This window comes from Phoca vitulina, unplaced genomic scaffold (genome assembly GCF_004348235.1).
Source record: "Phoca vitulina isolate PV1807 unplaced genomic scaffold, GSC_HSeal_1.0 scaffold14, whole genome shotgun sequence".
Lineage (NCBI taxonomy): Eukaryota > Metazoa > Chordata > Mammalia > Carnivora > Phocidae > Phoca > Phoca vitulina.
In genome coordinates this window covers 44,027,593-44,043,096 of record NW_022589717.1, presented here as the reverse complement: position 1 = coordinate 44,043,096, position 15,504 = coordinate 44,027,593, and the positions used below count along the sequence as shown (strand labels likewise).

At 37.8% G+C, this 15,504-nt stretch overlaps 1 protein-coding gene across 3 annotated transcripts in view; it reads left to right on the top strand.

The window, feature by feature from the left end:
• LOC116637616 (histone PARylation factor 1) overlaps positions 1-15,504 on the top strand; it is a 30,230-nt gene that overhangs the window by 6,257 nt on the left and 8,469 nt on the right. For all 3 annotated transcript variants that reach the window (XM_032413188.1, XM_032413190.1, XM_032413189.1), the window contains 2 exons: positions 961-1,059; positions 11,152-11,302. In XM_032413188.1, coding sequence (XP_032269079.1) covers positions 961-1,059; positions 11,152-11,302 — 250 coding nt within the window. The remainder of the gene's footprint in view (positions 1-960; positions 1,060-11,151; positions 11,303-15,504) is intronic.

Here is a 15,504-nt window from a genome sequence, read left to right as displayed (position 1 = left end):
CTGAGAGACTGTGTGCCGGTCACCTTTAGTCATTGTGACTTTCTGTGACTCAGTTTCCTCTTGTAAAAATGAGGATAATAATTGTACATACCTAACAGGAATATTAAGAGAATTAAAATGGCGGGGGTGCCTGGGTGGCTCAGTCGGTTAAACGTCTGCCTTCGGCTCAGATCATGATCCCAGAATCCTGGGATCAAGTCCCGCATCGGGCTCCCTGCTCAGCAGGGAGTCTGCTTCTCCCTCTCCCTCTGCCTGCCGTTCCCTGTGCTTGTGCACGCTCTCTCTCTCTCTCCAAAAAAAAAAAAAAAAAAAGGATTAAATGGATACATGCAAGATGCTTGGAATGTTAAGAAATAGAAGTAGCTTAAGAGGTAAAAATACCTTGTCCACTTCTACCAGTAGAGATGCTGTTGTTTAAGGATTAACTGTAGGATAGTAGAGGAAGTAGAAGGAACATGCCTAGCAAGAAGGATTGTGGTACCATAGAATGCACACGGGGCTGAGGATTGAGTTATATGAATTCTGCTTTTGGCTTTGCCATTAACTTACTAGGACCTTGGCTGAGTCATTTTATCTCTCAGTGTTTCCTTGATTGTAAAATAAAAGGATTTATATATATATATAGTTTCTCCACCTTTTTTTTTTGTCCACAGACTATAAAACTGGTAGAGAGGATCGCATATAATTTTCCCTCCTTTTGACAGGCCTTATTCCCCCTTTCTTTGTATTTAGGTATAAAAGTAACTAGGTCTAAGAATTTTAATTTTAGGATCTATTATATAAGTAAGATTTGTTGTAGATATTCTTAAGAAACTTAGAGCTTAAGTTTCTTAGGAACCTGGCAAATTTGTCCCAATTTCTTAAAAACCTACAGACATAAATTGTTGTGTATAAGCCTAAAATTCTATTTGCCAGATAGATTATGGGCAGCTAAATTTTTAATATCTTTTGCTTAAACAGGGATTCTCCTGATGAACTTCCTGTATATGTTGGTACAAATGAAGCAAAGAAAAACTGCATAATTGTTCAAAGTGGAGATAATGTGTTTGCTGCAATCAAGTAAGAAAATATTTTAATCCCTCTCCTATTTATAATATTTGTTTACAATTTTTATACTACTCTCTCAGTCCATCACTGAGGGACATTGAGGTAACTCCAAAATTTTAGATTTCTAAAGATCATGTCCATGACTTTTGCAGATACTCTTATCCACACTTCTTCAACTTTTCACCAAAAAAAAATACCTCTTATATAATTAATTATTTTATTTAAGGAAAAGATTACTTAATCTTGACTTCATTAGTCCCATAGCAAAACCAAAAGATTTTTTAGACATTTTAAACAGCATCATCAAGAGTTCATTATAAGAACCCATTGTGTACAGTTCTAACAAAGATTTAATACAGTAAAACCAGGTGCTCATAAATTGTTGAATCTCTCACTATATTGTACACCTGAAACTAATATAACACTATATGTTGACTATACTAGAATTAAAAAAAAAAAAAAAGCCAGGTGCTCAGGAAATCCTTGGAGGGTTCGGTGGAGCCGACTGAGTCTCCGGCAGCACCAGTTGTGTGGCGGCACCGGCTTGCTCTGCCACCATCAGGAAGCTGAGAAGTCAAGATCCGCTGCCGCGAGTGGCTCTAGGACCACATTGTCTTGGATTTAAGCTGTGGTAGTAAAAGGGGTGCCCTGTCTCTGTCTCTCAACTGGGCAGGAAGCTAAGGACCAGGCGCTGAACTCTCCGCTGCACCTGCTGCAGAACCTCGGATGCCTCTAACTGGACTCACTGGTGAAAACAGACACAGTCTCCACCTAGTATCTCTTCCTGCCTTTCAGTTTTCAAAGAATTGTTTCTGTTTGAGAGAAGCTAGGCCCCACATGGAGCCTGAGCTGAAGAGTAGTCTGGGAGGTGCAGCAAGCTCTTCTGTGAAGGGGGTTCGGAATGGAGCCTCGTGAGCCAGGCCACACTCTACCAGCCACAGACATGGTTTGAAGCCTCTCACCCCAGCTGGGCGGTTCATGTTGTAATAAAATGAAGAAAGCCATCTTTGTCAACTTAGCTATAAGTAGGCCATGTTTTCTGTGACCTCTTCTAATACCCTATTTAAAAAAGACTTACATTCTCTGTGACTTAATAGTGCAAATTTGCAGTAAACAGAATTTAAACTAAGTCAGCCAGTGCCCCCTCTAGACGGCTACCCATGTATCCAAAAGAGCAACTGTATGGTAGACGTCCAAAAACAGTTCTTCTTTGTCTCCTGATACCTCTAAGTTTTTTATAAAATGTTTCTTGTTATTTATAATTTATTACTCTTTTAAGCTGTTTAGATTTATTCAGTTTAAATTGGTGGTATCTTTATTAGAAACTATAGTTACTGTCTGTCTCTCGCATTAACATACAAGTCCCATGAGGGCAGAGAGACTTTTCCTTGTGCACAGTACCTGCCCTGTAATAGATGCTCCATAAATAATTGATTCATTCTCCAAATACTTGGGCATGCAAAAATGCCTAATTTTTCATTAGTCTATTAGTCTTACTAAAAATCTTTTTAAAAAAGAAAGATACAATGGTTGTCTAAAATAATCCAAGACTGTTCGGGGTTTTTGTTTTGTTCTGTTTTGTTTTGTTTTTTAGCTTATTGGAGAACACAAAAGGAAAAAAGAAAAAAAAACAAAAAACATTGGTGATTAATTTATAATTTAGGTGACGACCAGGAAGTATTTGAGTACTTAATGTTATTTCCTTCCTTTACTTAAATGAACTAATGAGAACACTTAGTTTATTTCTGTATCAACCTGAGTAAGGTCTTTTTAAGGAAGACCACTTGTAATACACAAATTATTTTTATGCCCAGAGAATCTGGTTCTCTTTGTGTAAGATTTAATAATAGCCAAAGAAAAGGGTGCCTGGGCTCAGTCAGTTAAGCATCTGCCTTAGGCTCAGGTCATGAACTCAGGGTCCTGGGAAAGAGCCCCATGTCAGGCTCCTTGCTCAGCAGGGAGTCTGCTTCTCCCTCTGCCTCTGCCCCTACTCCCACCACCCCCAGCTCATGCTCTGCCTCTCAAATTAATAAATAAAATCTTTAAAAATAATAATAGCCAAAGAAATACAAATTCAGCCAGCAAAAATTAGTAAAGATTAGAGAATGGTAATACTCATTGATGGTTAGGATGTAAGAAATCTTACTGGTAGAAGTGTTAATTAAAACCTTTATAGAGGGGCGCCTGGGTGGCTCAGTTGGTTAAGCTACTGCCTTCGGCTCAGGTCATGATCCTGGAGTCCCGGGAGTCCCGCATCGGGCTCCCTGCTCAGCAGGGAGTCTGCTTCTCCCTCTGACCCTCCCCCCTCTCATGCTCTCTCTCTCTCTCTCATTCTCTCTCAAATAAATAAATAAAATCTTTAAAAAAAAAAAAAAACAACCTTTATAGAGAGCAGTTGGAATAAGGTTATTTAAATATTTTTTAAAGATTTCTCGGGGCACCTGGGTGGCTTAGTCGGTTAAGCATCTGCCTTGGGCTCAGGTCGTGATCCTGGGGTCCTGGGATCGAGCCCCACATTCTGCTCTGCGGGGAGCCTGTGTCTTCCTCTGCCTCTGCCTGCCACTCCCCCTGCTTGTGCTCTCTCTCTCTGTCAAATAAATAAATAAAATCTTAAAAAAAAAAAAAAAATTTCTTGACAAATAATTAACATTGCCAGGTGTTGAGCTAAGTAAACATTTATATCCTTAAATCAGCAATTCCATTTCTAGCTATTTATCTTTTTTAAGATTTTATTTATTTATTTGAGTGAGAGGGCGTGTGCACGTGCACAAGTCGGGGAGGAGCAGAGGGAGAGGACAAGCAGACTCCACACTGAGCACGGAGCCCAATTCGGGGCTCGATCTCACAACCCCGAGATCATGACCTGAGCCAAAATCAAGAGTCAGTGGCTTAACCGACTAACCCACCCCGGCACCCCTCGCTATTTAAAGAAATTTTGGACAGGTACACAGATATGTGTATATATTAGAGATTATTTATAAAAATGAAAAACTGGAGAAAATACCACTACCCAGAAATAGGGAAAATTAGGTAAATATGGAATCTCAGTACACTATAATACCAGGTTATTGATTTGTTGATTTGGAAAGATTTTTATTACATTATGTGAAGAGGTCAAATAAAAGAATAACGGATGATTCCATTTTCATATGGTCTATAAAATATTTATCTTTGGACCACAAAACTTAAGAATAATTTTTTTCTTTTCATTTTTTTCCCCCTCTAAAATAATTGTAGCAGTAGTTTTGACCTCACAGACTTCCTGCAAGGTTTCAGGGACCCCACAGGGTCCCCAGACCATTCTTTGATAACTGATATTTAGTTAATGGTTTCAAACCTGTGTATCAGAACTTCATGAGTTACTGGTTAAAGGTACTTTACCTTGAGCTCTACAGGACTGACTTCTAGAGATGCCACTTCAGTACATCTAGACTAGGACTCAGGAATGTCTTTTTAAAATACGTGTTATGAGTATATCTAAATGTAGGCCAAAATTATACATCTATAATTTTAATTAAGTTTAAATGAACATTTGAAATGAGTGAACATTCATTTAATGAATGCTTACTTTGTGCAGGCCCAAAAACAATGTAAAACATTTGGTACTTAGTAAAAGAATAAATGTGGCCAGTACCTCATCATGGGTCAACTTGTTAAATAATCTTTTTTCCTTTTGCCTGCTGCCCCCATATTTTCTGCCACCCTACCTTGCTATACTGGGTAATATGGATTTATTACTATAGGCAGTGATTTTCAGACATAAGTTCTGAGTACTTTTTTTTTTAAATTTCATTTTCTTGATTATATTTGTTCAAAATTCCATTGATTACAATAGTTATTGATAATATGTGCTTATAATTTTTTTAATTAACATATAATGTATTATTGGTTTCAGGGGTAGAGGTCACTGATCCATCAGTCTTATATAACAACCAGTGCTCATTACCTCACATGCCCTCCATAATGTCTATCACTCAGTTACCCCATTCCCTCCACCCTCCTCGCCTCCAGCAATCCTCAAAACTGTTTCCTATGATTAAGAGTCTTTTATGGTTTGTCTCCCTCTCTGGTTTCATCCTGTTTCATTTTTTCTTCTCTTCCCCTATGATCCTCTGTTTTGTTTTGTTTTTTAACTTTATTTTATTATGTTATGTTAGTCACCATACAATACATCATTAGTTTTTCATGTAGTGATCCATGATTCATTGTTTTCACATAAAACCCAGTGCTCCATGCAGTACATGCCCTCCTTAATACCCATCACCGGGCAAACCTATCCCCCCACCCCCCTCCCCTCTAAAACCCTCAGTTTGTTTCTCAGAGTCCATAGTCTCTCATGGTTCATCTCTCCCTCTGATTCCCCCCCCCATTTTTCCCTTCCTTCTCCTAATGTCCTCCATGCTATTCCTTATGTTCCACAAATAAGTGAAACCATATGATAATTGACTTTCTCTGCTTGACTCATTTCACTTAGCATAATCTCCTCCAGTCCCATCCATGTTGATGTAAAAGTTGGGTATTCATCCTTTCTGATGGCTGAGTAATATTCCATTGTATGTATGGACCACATCTTCTTTATCCATTCATCTGTTGAAGGGCATCTCGGCTCTTTCCACAGTTTGGCTATTGCGGACCTTGCTGCTATGAACATTGGGGTGCATATAGCCCTTCTTTTCACTACATCTGTGTCTTTGGGGTAAATTCCCAGTAGTGCAATTGCTGGGTCATAGGGTAGCTCTATTTTTAATTTTTTGAGGCACCTCTGTTTTGTTTCTTAAATTCCACATATCAGTGAAATTATATGATAATTGTCTTTCTCTGATTGACTTATTTTGCTTAGCATAATACCCTCTAGTTCCATCCATGTCATTGCAAATCACAAGATTTCATTTTTGATGGCTGCGTAATATTCCATTGTATAATATACCATCATATCTTCTTTATCCATTCATCTGTCAGTGGACATCTGGGCTCTTTCCATAGTTTGGCTTTTGTGGACATTGTTGCTATAAACATTGAGGTGCAGGTGCCCCTTCAGATACTACATTTGCATTTTGGGGGTAAATACCCAGTAGTGCAATTGCTGGGTCTTAGGATAGCTCTGTTTTCAACTTTTTAAGGAACCTCCATACTGTTTTCCAGAGTGGCTGCACCAGCTTGCATTCCCACTAACAGTGTAAGAAGGTTCCCCTTTCTCCCCTCATCCTCGTCGTTTCCTGACTTGTTAATTTTAGCCATTCTGACCAGTGTGAGGTGGTATCTCATTGAGGTTTTGATTTGTATTTCCTTGATGTCCAGTGCTGTTGAGCATTTTTTCATCTGTCTATTGCAGAAATGTCTGTTCATGTCTTCTGCCCATTTCTTGATTGGATTACTTGTTCTTTGGGTGTTGAGTTTGATAAGTTCTTTATAGATTTTGGATACTAGCCCTTTATCTGATATGTCATTTGCATATATCTTCTCCCATTCTATCAGTTGTCTTTTGGTTTTGTCCACTGTTTCCTTTGCTGTGCAGAGCTTTTTATCTTGATGAAGTCCCAATAGTTCATTTTTGCCCTTGCTTCCCTTGCCTTTGGAGACGTGTCAAGCTCAGAGTACTTTTAACCAGTAATCCAGGAGATTCTGATACATATTCAGGTTTGAAGCCACAATCTAAACAGCAGTTATCAAACAGTGGTGTGTGGACTCCCAGAGGTGCCTAACACTTTTTTAGCAGGCCTGTGAGTTCAAAACTATTTGTGATAATATGTCATTTTTGCACCAGTGGCACAAAGGTAATGGTGGGTAATACTGATGGTACGTTGGCAGAAATCAAGGCGGTGGCACCAGATTTGCAGTTGTCATTGTATTATTCACAGCAGTAATATAATGCGAATGTCATTTAAGAAGCTCAGTGATGAAGCAGTAAAGATATTAGATCTCTACCATTGAGTACACACATCTGTTTAACATTTCATGTGATGAAATGGGAAGTACGTGGAAAGCACATCTGCATACTCAAATGTTAAGGTCTGTCGCAAGGAAAATGGTCTTGTGAGATTGAGTTGGGAGCTGAACTTTACTTACTTGAGAGAGTGACTGACAAACTGGATGTTCTGACATGGGTATTTGGCAGACATTTTCTCAAATGAGCCAAGAAAACAACTGTGACTATATTTGTTGTCAGTGATAAAATTTAAGATTTCAAAAGCAAAAATTAGAGTTAAGGAAACTTGTAACCACCATTGTGAACTTGATCACTTCTCATTACCTAAAAACTTTTTAATGAGATTTTTTTTTCACATTATGATATAATGGAGAGAATATTTTATTTTTTAAATTTTATTTTAATTCCAGTGTAGTTAACATAGAGTGTTATATTAGTGTCAAGTGTACAAGAGTCCTTCAGCAATTCCATATTATTACTCTGTGCTCATCAAGATAAGTGTACTCTTAATTCCCTTTACATATTCCCCCACCAGCACCTCCCTTGTGACCATCGATTTGTTCTCTATAATTAAGGATCTAGGTTTTTTTGGTTTGTCTTTTTACCCCTTTGTTCATGTTTCTTAAATTCCATATATGAGTGAAATCGTAGGGTATTTGTCTTTCTCTGACTGGCTTATTTCACTTAACATTATACTCCCTAGATCCATCCATGTTGTTGGCAAGGATTTCATTCTTTTTTAGGGCTGAATAATATTCCATGGTATATATGTACCACATCTTCTTTATCCATTCTTCTATCGATGGACACATGGACTGCTTCCATAATTCGGCTATTGTAAATAATGCTGCAGTAAACATATAGGGGGGTATATATATCCCTTCAAATTAGTGTTCTTTGGGTAAATACCAAGTAGTGTGCTTACTAGATCATATGGTAATTTTATTTTTAATTTTTTGAGGACCCTCCATACTGTTTTCCACAGGGCCTGCACCAGTTTGCATTCCCACTAACAGTGCATGAGGGTTCCTGTTTATCCACATCCTCACCAACACTTGTTTCTGTGTTGGTGATTTTAGCCATTCTGATTGGTGTGAGGTGGTATCTCATTTTATTTATTTATGTACGTATATTTGTATGTATGTAATCTCTACACCCAGCATGGGGCTCAAACTCACAACCCCAAGATCAAGAGTCACATGCCCTTCTGACTGAGCCAGCCAGGTACCCCTCATTGTAGTTTTGATTTGCATTTCCTTGATGAGTGATGTTGAGCATCTTTTCATGTGTCTGTTGGCCATCTGTATGTCTTCTTTTGAGAAAGGTCTGTTCATGTCTTCTGCCTGTTTTTTAATTGGATTATTTGTGTTTTGGGTGTTGAGCTGTATAAGCTCTTTATATATTTTAGATACCAACCCTTTATCAGATATGTCATTTGCAAATATCTTCTCCCATTCAATAGCTCGTCTTTTAGTTTTGTTGATTTTTCCTTTCCTGTGCTGAAGCTTTTCATTTTGATGTAGTCCCAGTAGTTCATTTTTGCTTTTTTTTTCCCTTGCCTCAGGGGACCTATCTGGAAAGCTGTTGTTACAGCCGATGTCAGAAAAATTATTACCTGTGCTCTTTTCTAGGAATTTTATGGTTTGAGGACTCACATTTAGGACCTTAAGCCATTTTGAGTTTATTTTTGTGTATGGTGTAAGAAAGTGGTCCAGTTAGTTTCATTCTTTTGCAGATAGCTGTCCAGTTTTCCCAACACCATTTGTTGAAGGGACTTTTTCCCCAACTGCATATTCCTGCCTTCTTTGTTGAAGATTAATTGACCATACAATTTTGGGTCTATTTCTGGGCTTTCTATTCTGTTCCACTGATCTGTGTCTATTCTTAAGCCAGTACCATAATATTTCGATTACAACAGTTTTGTAGTATAACTTGAAATCTGGAATTGTGATACCTCCGGCTTTGTTTTTCTTTTTCAAGATTCCTTTGGCTATCTGTGGTCATTCGTGGTTCTGTAACAAATTTTAGGATTGTTTGTTCTAGTTCCGTGAAAAATGCTGTTGGTATTTTGATAGGGATTGCATTAAATCTGTAGATTACTTTGGGTAGTATGGACATTTTAACAATATTTGTTCTTCCAATACATGAGCATGGGAATGTCTTTCCATTTGTTTGTGTCATCTTCAATTTCTATAATGGAGAGAATTTGATAAAATGAAAAATTTTTAAATTTGTAAGATCTGCATAACTTACTGAACCAATATTTTCCAGATGACCACTGAAGGATTCATTCAGTGTTCAAGGTATATCCCAGCAGATTTAATGTAACAGAGTATAAAATGTTCATGGTGGTTGTTTCAGTTTGCATATTTCAACTGTAAGCATCACAAAGCAGGGTATTTGAGAGTAGGTTTGAAGCCAAGAGATCAAAGCTTAATAAACTGATACAGAAATAGTCATAATAATGGGATAAGTACGGGAAGACAGCTACTAAGTGCCTTAAATAGTGGTGGAAGTCTTCATAGAAAGGATATTTTACCTAGACCTTGACGAATGTATAAGAACTTACTAAAGAACGGGAAGAGGTTGCACCTGGGTGGCTCAGTCGTTAAGCATCTGCCTTCGGCTCAGGTCATGATCCCAGGGTCCTGGGATCAAGTCCCGCATCGGGCTCCCTGCTTGGCGGGAAGCCTGCTTCTCCCTCTCCCACTCCCCCTGCTTGTGTTCCCTCTCTCACTGTGTCTCTCTCTGTCAAATAAACAAAATCTTTAAAAAAAAAAAAAGAATGGGAAGAAAGGTGTTCTAGGCAAGGGAATAGTATGTGCATGGAAGTATGAAAACAGGTGGCACAGAGTACTTGAAGGCCTATATGCCCATATGCCAGACAGGGTAAGGAAGACATAAAGATTGATTCACCTAGGCCTGACATGATCAATTTGCTTTTTATGGTTAATGTAAATACATTCTCTTGATATACAGCTGGTTAAGATTGAAGGTAACATTAGGTGTGATATATGTACTGTAATCTGAAGACAGTGATTTTGGTGGTCTTGGATTCTGTGCACTTTAATCTATTCATACTAATTCTATGAACTGGGTAGGTTGATAATCCTGTGTGACTCAGTTTCCTTATTTGTAAAATGGGGATAAGAATAGCACCCACTCTAAATGTTCTAAGCTCTTTACAGTGCCCAGCCTGTAGCAGACTGTCAGATGTTAGTAGTGAAGAGAGGCAAGCTTCCTCCTGGGTGTCTAGAGGTGGCTGTAGAGGAAGGGGTTTGAGTTCTGTGTCCAACTGAGTGCTGCTTCCAGCTCTCCGTTTTACACTTGACCTTCTGCTCTGCTGGCAAAGTCTTAACCTGCCTATGATAAAACATGAAATTATTTCTGTAACTGGCATTAATGTATTGTACTTTTCACATACTTTAGAATTATTTCAGGGGTGCCTGGGTGGCTCAGTTGGTTAAGCATCCAAGTCTTGATTTCGGCTTGGGTCATGATCTCAGTGTCGTGAGATGAGCCCCACGACAGGCTCTGTGTTGGGCATGGAGCCTGCTTGGGATTCTCTTTCTCCCTCTGCCCCTCCCCATGCTTGCTCGTGTGCACTCTCTCTAAAAAAATAAATAAATAAAATTATTTTGGATTGTGCTTTTGTATAAGCTTATAAAATAGCTTTGATTTCCTTTTGTAGTTTCTAAATTTACCTTAACACAAATTTGTAGATAACATTTGAAAAAAATCTGCTGATCTTAAGTATTTTAAGTATCCTCTGGCTCTTTTTAAAAAATTCTTTTTGGTATCTACATACTGTTTTCCTCTGTTATGCCACATTTCTCCAAAGCAGTATGCCGTATGTTAATGTCAAGTGATACGGCTTAAAATTGGTTTGAATCTCAGCTTTTGAAATACCTTTTATATCTTTATTATAGACATTACAGAGACAATACAAACTTGAATCATGTTTGCTGTTTCTGTGACTGGTAGCTTTTTTATTAATAATTGCCTTTCTGTTGTTGGAAGAAGTCTATTAGGGGTTCTGAGAGAACTGTTGGTAATTATTCTGCAGTTTTTCTCTTGCATGGAATTTGATGTCTATAATGTACTCCCTTAACTTCCCAAGGTCTGCATCCTTAGTACAGGGGCCTGCATAATAATGAGGGCTTTTACTTCTTTTTCAGATTATTTCTGATGAAAAAACTTAAGGAAGTAACAGATAAAAAGAAAACTAGTCTCTTGAAAAACATAGATGAGAAACTAACAGAAGCAGCCAGAGAACTGGGGTACCCACTGGAACAGAGAACCATGAAGATGAAACAGAGAGATAAGAAAGTATGGTTTAAATCTGTTAGTCTCAGACTGTTTTGCTGCCTAATAGGATTTTTTCCTCTCTTGATTCCTTCCCACCTACACCTTATCCTTCTCTCCTGCCCCATCCTGAGGAGAGCTAGACGTCACCCGTCAGGGGCTCCCTCCAGGGCTGTCCAGCCTCTGGATTGCCAGAAGGATGGCATCGGAGCAGGGCTTGGGTGGCTCTCGTAAGTTGTTAGGCAGGCCGAGGCACGCGAGCAGATAGTGCTGCTCTGGTTGCTAGCTCATGCCAGGACTTCCCACTCTTTTCATCTTGTTTTACCAGTTATTCATCTCATAGAATTGAGTGAAAGCAGCTTTGTGCATAGTATTTACCTAAATTTCTTTAATAGCTAAGGATGGTTGATTTAGCGCAAGGTGTTTTGGGGGAGTAGTTTTGTGAAGGTATGCCTTAGAGTGGTTTAGTTAAGGGCTTTAAAGGTAATTCCCTTTTGGAAGACAGTGTGTATTGAGATTTGCTCACTTTCTGCAGCAAATGTGTGTCTAAGCAGTCCTGTCTCCTTTTCCCTTATTGGTCCCATTAGCATTTCCTTTTGCATCTCTCCTAACACCTGCATTGTGAGTGGAGTGTTTTTATAAACAGCAAAGACTTCTGGGTCTTGGATCCTTTTGGATCTGAAGTTAAAAATTTCAGAATAAGTTGACAGACAACATAGGAGAATTCTGTTTTGGGGTAAATGAGAATTCTATAGGATTTTGTTCTCATAACCTCTGGTAAAGAAGGATATTTATCACTGTGCAATGAGGGCACTCCAGTTTCCCACCATTATCAGCTGTGGCTGGTTCATCTGAAAGTTCTAGGCCAAATTAAGTACTAGTTATTCCTGGATAAACTAACACTGGTAACTAAGTAGTTTAGTGTATTTGGTTATTGAAAATCCTACTTCAGCCGCAGGCATGATACTCACATAAGTTATAGTCACTAAACTGCAGTCTCAGCAAGTGTTCCTTTAGTCCTAGAGGCCAGAAATAATTTCTAAAACTGTGCATTTGAATGAATGTCACTTCAGTGGGGACATTTTTAAATTACTTCAAGATGTTATGTTGCCATTTACCTTCCTAGTTTCCACAGGGAGCCTCTCCCACCTAATGAGCCATTTCTTGCCTCATACTTATCTATTCCTAATTTATCTTGACTAAATACTGTACTTCTGTAGACAGAATAGCTGATAACAAATTCTTTCATCAGAACCTTATTTTATTTTTCTACCATCAATTATAATTTCAGATGAGATTTCCTTAATTCTTCCCCATAACTAGAAGATGACATTGGAGTTTAAATTTCATAGGTATGTTTATCCTAGCTCCCTTCCCCATGAGGTTTCTTTTTAGTACATATTTTTTTCCGTTCACAAAATTAACTGGTAAAAATATAAATATAAAGGGAAAAAAAAAAACCTTAAAAGACAACCGTGATTTTATCCTCCCAAAGACAACCGGTTGGTGATTTTGCTTTTTGTTCCTTTTCTATTAAAAAGGAAGTTTGTTCTTTTATTGTCGGATATTCATTTAATTCTTACTTTTCTAGTTCCGAAAAATTCAGTTCCATTCGTATATTAGTTAGTGACTTTGTCCTTATGTAGGAGAGTAATATATCCATTCTCGTATAATAGTGCACTATATAATATGCGAGAAACAATTGTTTTTATACTGTTGATACCTTATGGTGTTTTGGAATGCAAAGCGCTTATGAGTTACCTCATTCAACCTCTACAACAAACCCGCAAACAAAGGAGGAATTATTATCCTGTATCATAGATCAGTAAATCAGGGTTTACAGAGGCTTTGTTCCTTGTTTAAAATCATAAGTGACCTGAAACCTAAATTCACATGTTTGGTATTTAGCTTTCTTTCCACTCCATCTTACCAATTGGCCGTATGCCACTTTACCTTTTTTTATACCTAGATTTCATGTTTAAAAATGAACACTGATTTAATGTTGCTATAAAATGAGGATACATCCTTCCATCATTCCATCCTCTGATTCTGATGCCTCAGTATATCCCCCACCCTTGCACAGTTTTCCTAAGTTTGTAATTCTATTATTCATAATAAAACTAGGATCCTGGTGCTTTGCTAATAATTGCTACCTCTTTATGGAAAATTAGTGCAGTTAATCATCTGTGAAAAATATGAAAATAGGGACATCCCATGGTTTTGTTGTGTGTCAGCCTGAGTGGAAGAGAAAATAAGCCAGTAACTATATGGATGTTTTTTCTCTCATTATCAATACTGTTTTATGACCTGCTTTTTTATGCTTGTGATTATGATTATCATTTCATATTGCTAAATTGAAGACCCACCTCATAAATTTTAGAATGGCAGCAGAGCACTATTCTATGTTCATAGCTTAGGTTGCTTAAAACTTTTCACAAATAAAGACAAATCCTGCCACATATAACTTTCTATACCTTTCTTTGCACACTTATTTGATTATTTCCTTAGAAGAAATTACTAGATGTAGTATTGCCAGGTCCAGAGTGATTTAGAATGGCTGTGTATGTTGTTTTTTTTGCTGGTTTTTCATTTTGTGGAGTTTTTTATTTTCTTTGTTTGCAAAACTCCCTGAGTGAAGCTAGTTTACGTTCCCACCAGCAACGATTGAGTGCCTGTTCTCCTCATACCTTTGCCACTACTAGGTATTAGCAGTCCCTTTTGGTCTTTTCCACTTGCATAAATGTAAAATGATAAGTCATTGTTTTAATTAGCATTTCTTTGATTATAAAGGACATTAAATATTTTTCACTTATCTACTGGCCATTTGTATTTCTTTGGTGAACTGCCTGAAGTTTGGCCATTTTTCTGTCAGGGTTAGAATTCACCTTTTCTTATTTGTGTTTTAAGTTGGGTGTTTTTTCCTTGTAAGACTCCTTTATAGTTTAAAGACATCTTATTTTTATTGTTATATATATTGCAGATATTTTTTATCAGTATCTTTTGTTCTTGATTTTTATTTGATTTTTTAAATTTTATGTAGTCAAGTCTGTCTTCTCCTTTTCCAATCTAAAATTATTAAAAATATTTGCCTTCTAGAGGTTTCATTGGTTTTATTTTTACATTTAATCCTAACATCCAACTGCAAATTACTTTGGTATAAAGAGTAAGGTATAACTATGACTTTGTTTTTTCCAAATGGTGAGCTGTTATCTGAGAACTTATTTTGAATAATCTGTCCCTTCTCTTACTTACGAAAGAATGAAAGAAGCAAGAGATTAGGGTCATCTGAGTGAAACAGATTTTAAGATCTAGAGACTTAGGGCCGTGCCTGGGTGGCTCAGATGGTTAAGCGTCTGCCTTCGGCTCAGGTCATGATCCCAGGGTCCTGGGATTGAGCCCCACATCGGGCTCCTGGCTCAGCGGGGAGCCTGCTTCTCCCTCTCCCTCTGCCTCTCTCCCTGCTCATGCTCTCTCTCTCTGTATCTCTGTGTCTCAAATGAATAAATAAAATCTTTAAAAAAAAAAAAAAGATCTAGAGACTTAGGTGAGAAGACTAAAATGAAGAGCTAATTTTGGGCTTGTGTCCTTCTGTCTTGGCAGTTTTCACTGGGCTGCACAAATAAGCATAATATTTGAAGTAGTTGTTTTGTTAAGGAAAGACCTAAGAATAATACCACTATTGTGAATAAAAAGAATGTAGACTGGAAGGGTTATGGTGGTGGTTGTGGTTGGGCCTGTTCTTGCCTTTGAAGATTACCACTATAAAAGATCACTGGTTATGTTATTTTGCTTCTGTAAAGGGCCCACAAAACTGGAAACTGCCCTACTTTGGGGAAATTTGCAAAAACAAGCCTGAATTTTTCAGGTAAAAATGGAGGCCCTGAACTTGGCAAGATGGATGAGAGGAATTCTGTCCGGTGGCATTTTCCTGCTAACAAAAACTATTCCTTGACCTTTTAGGCTCAGTTCCTTATGCTTCCTACCTAGAAAATACAGTGACCTAAGAGAAAACTTAAATTCTGGCTTGCCTCGTATAATAGGATGCATTGGCATTCTTCCTTCCCAAATCAGGGTGTGGACTTCTGCCTGAGTGCAATTAGTAAAAGCCAGTTTCACTGTTCTATCATTTCTTCATGTGCTTAACTTTTACTGATTTTGAAGAAATAATATTAAACTTTGGTGGTGGACTCCAGGTTGAATGAAATGTCATTAAATGTTACATTTTG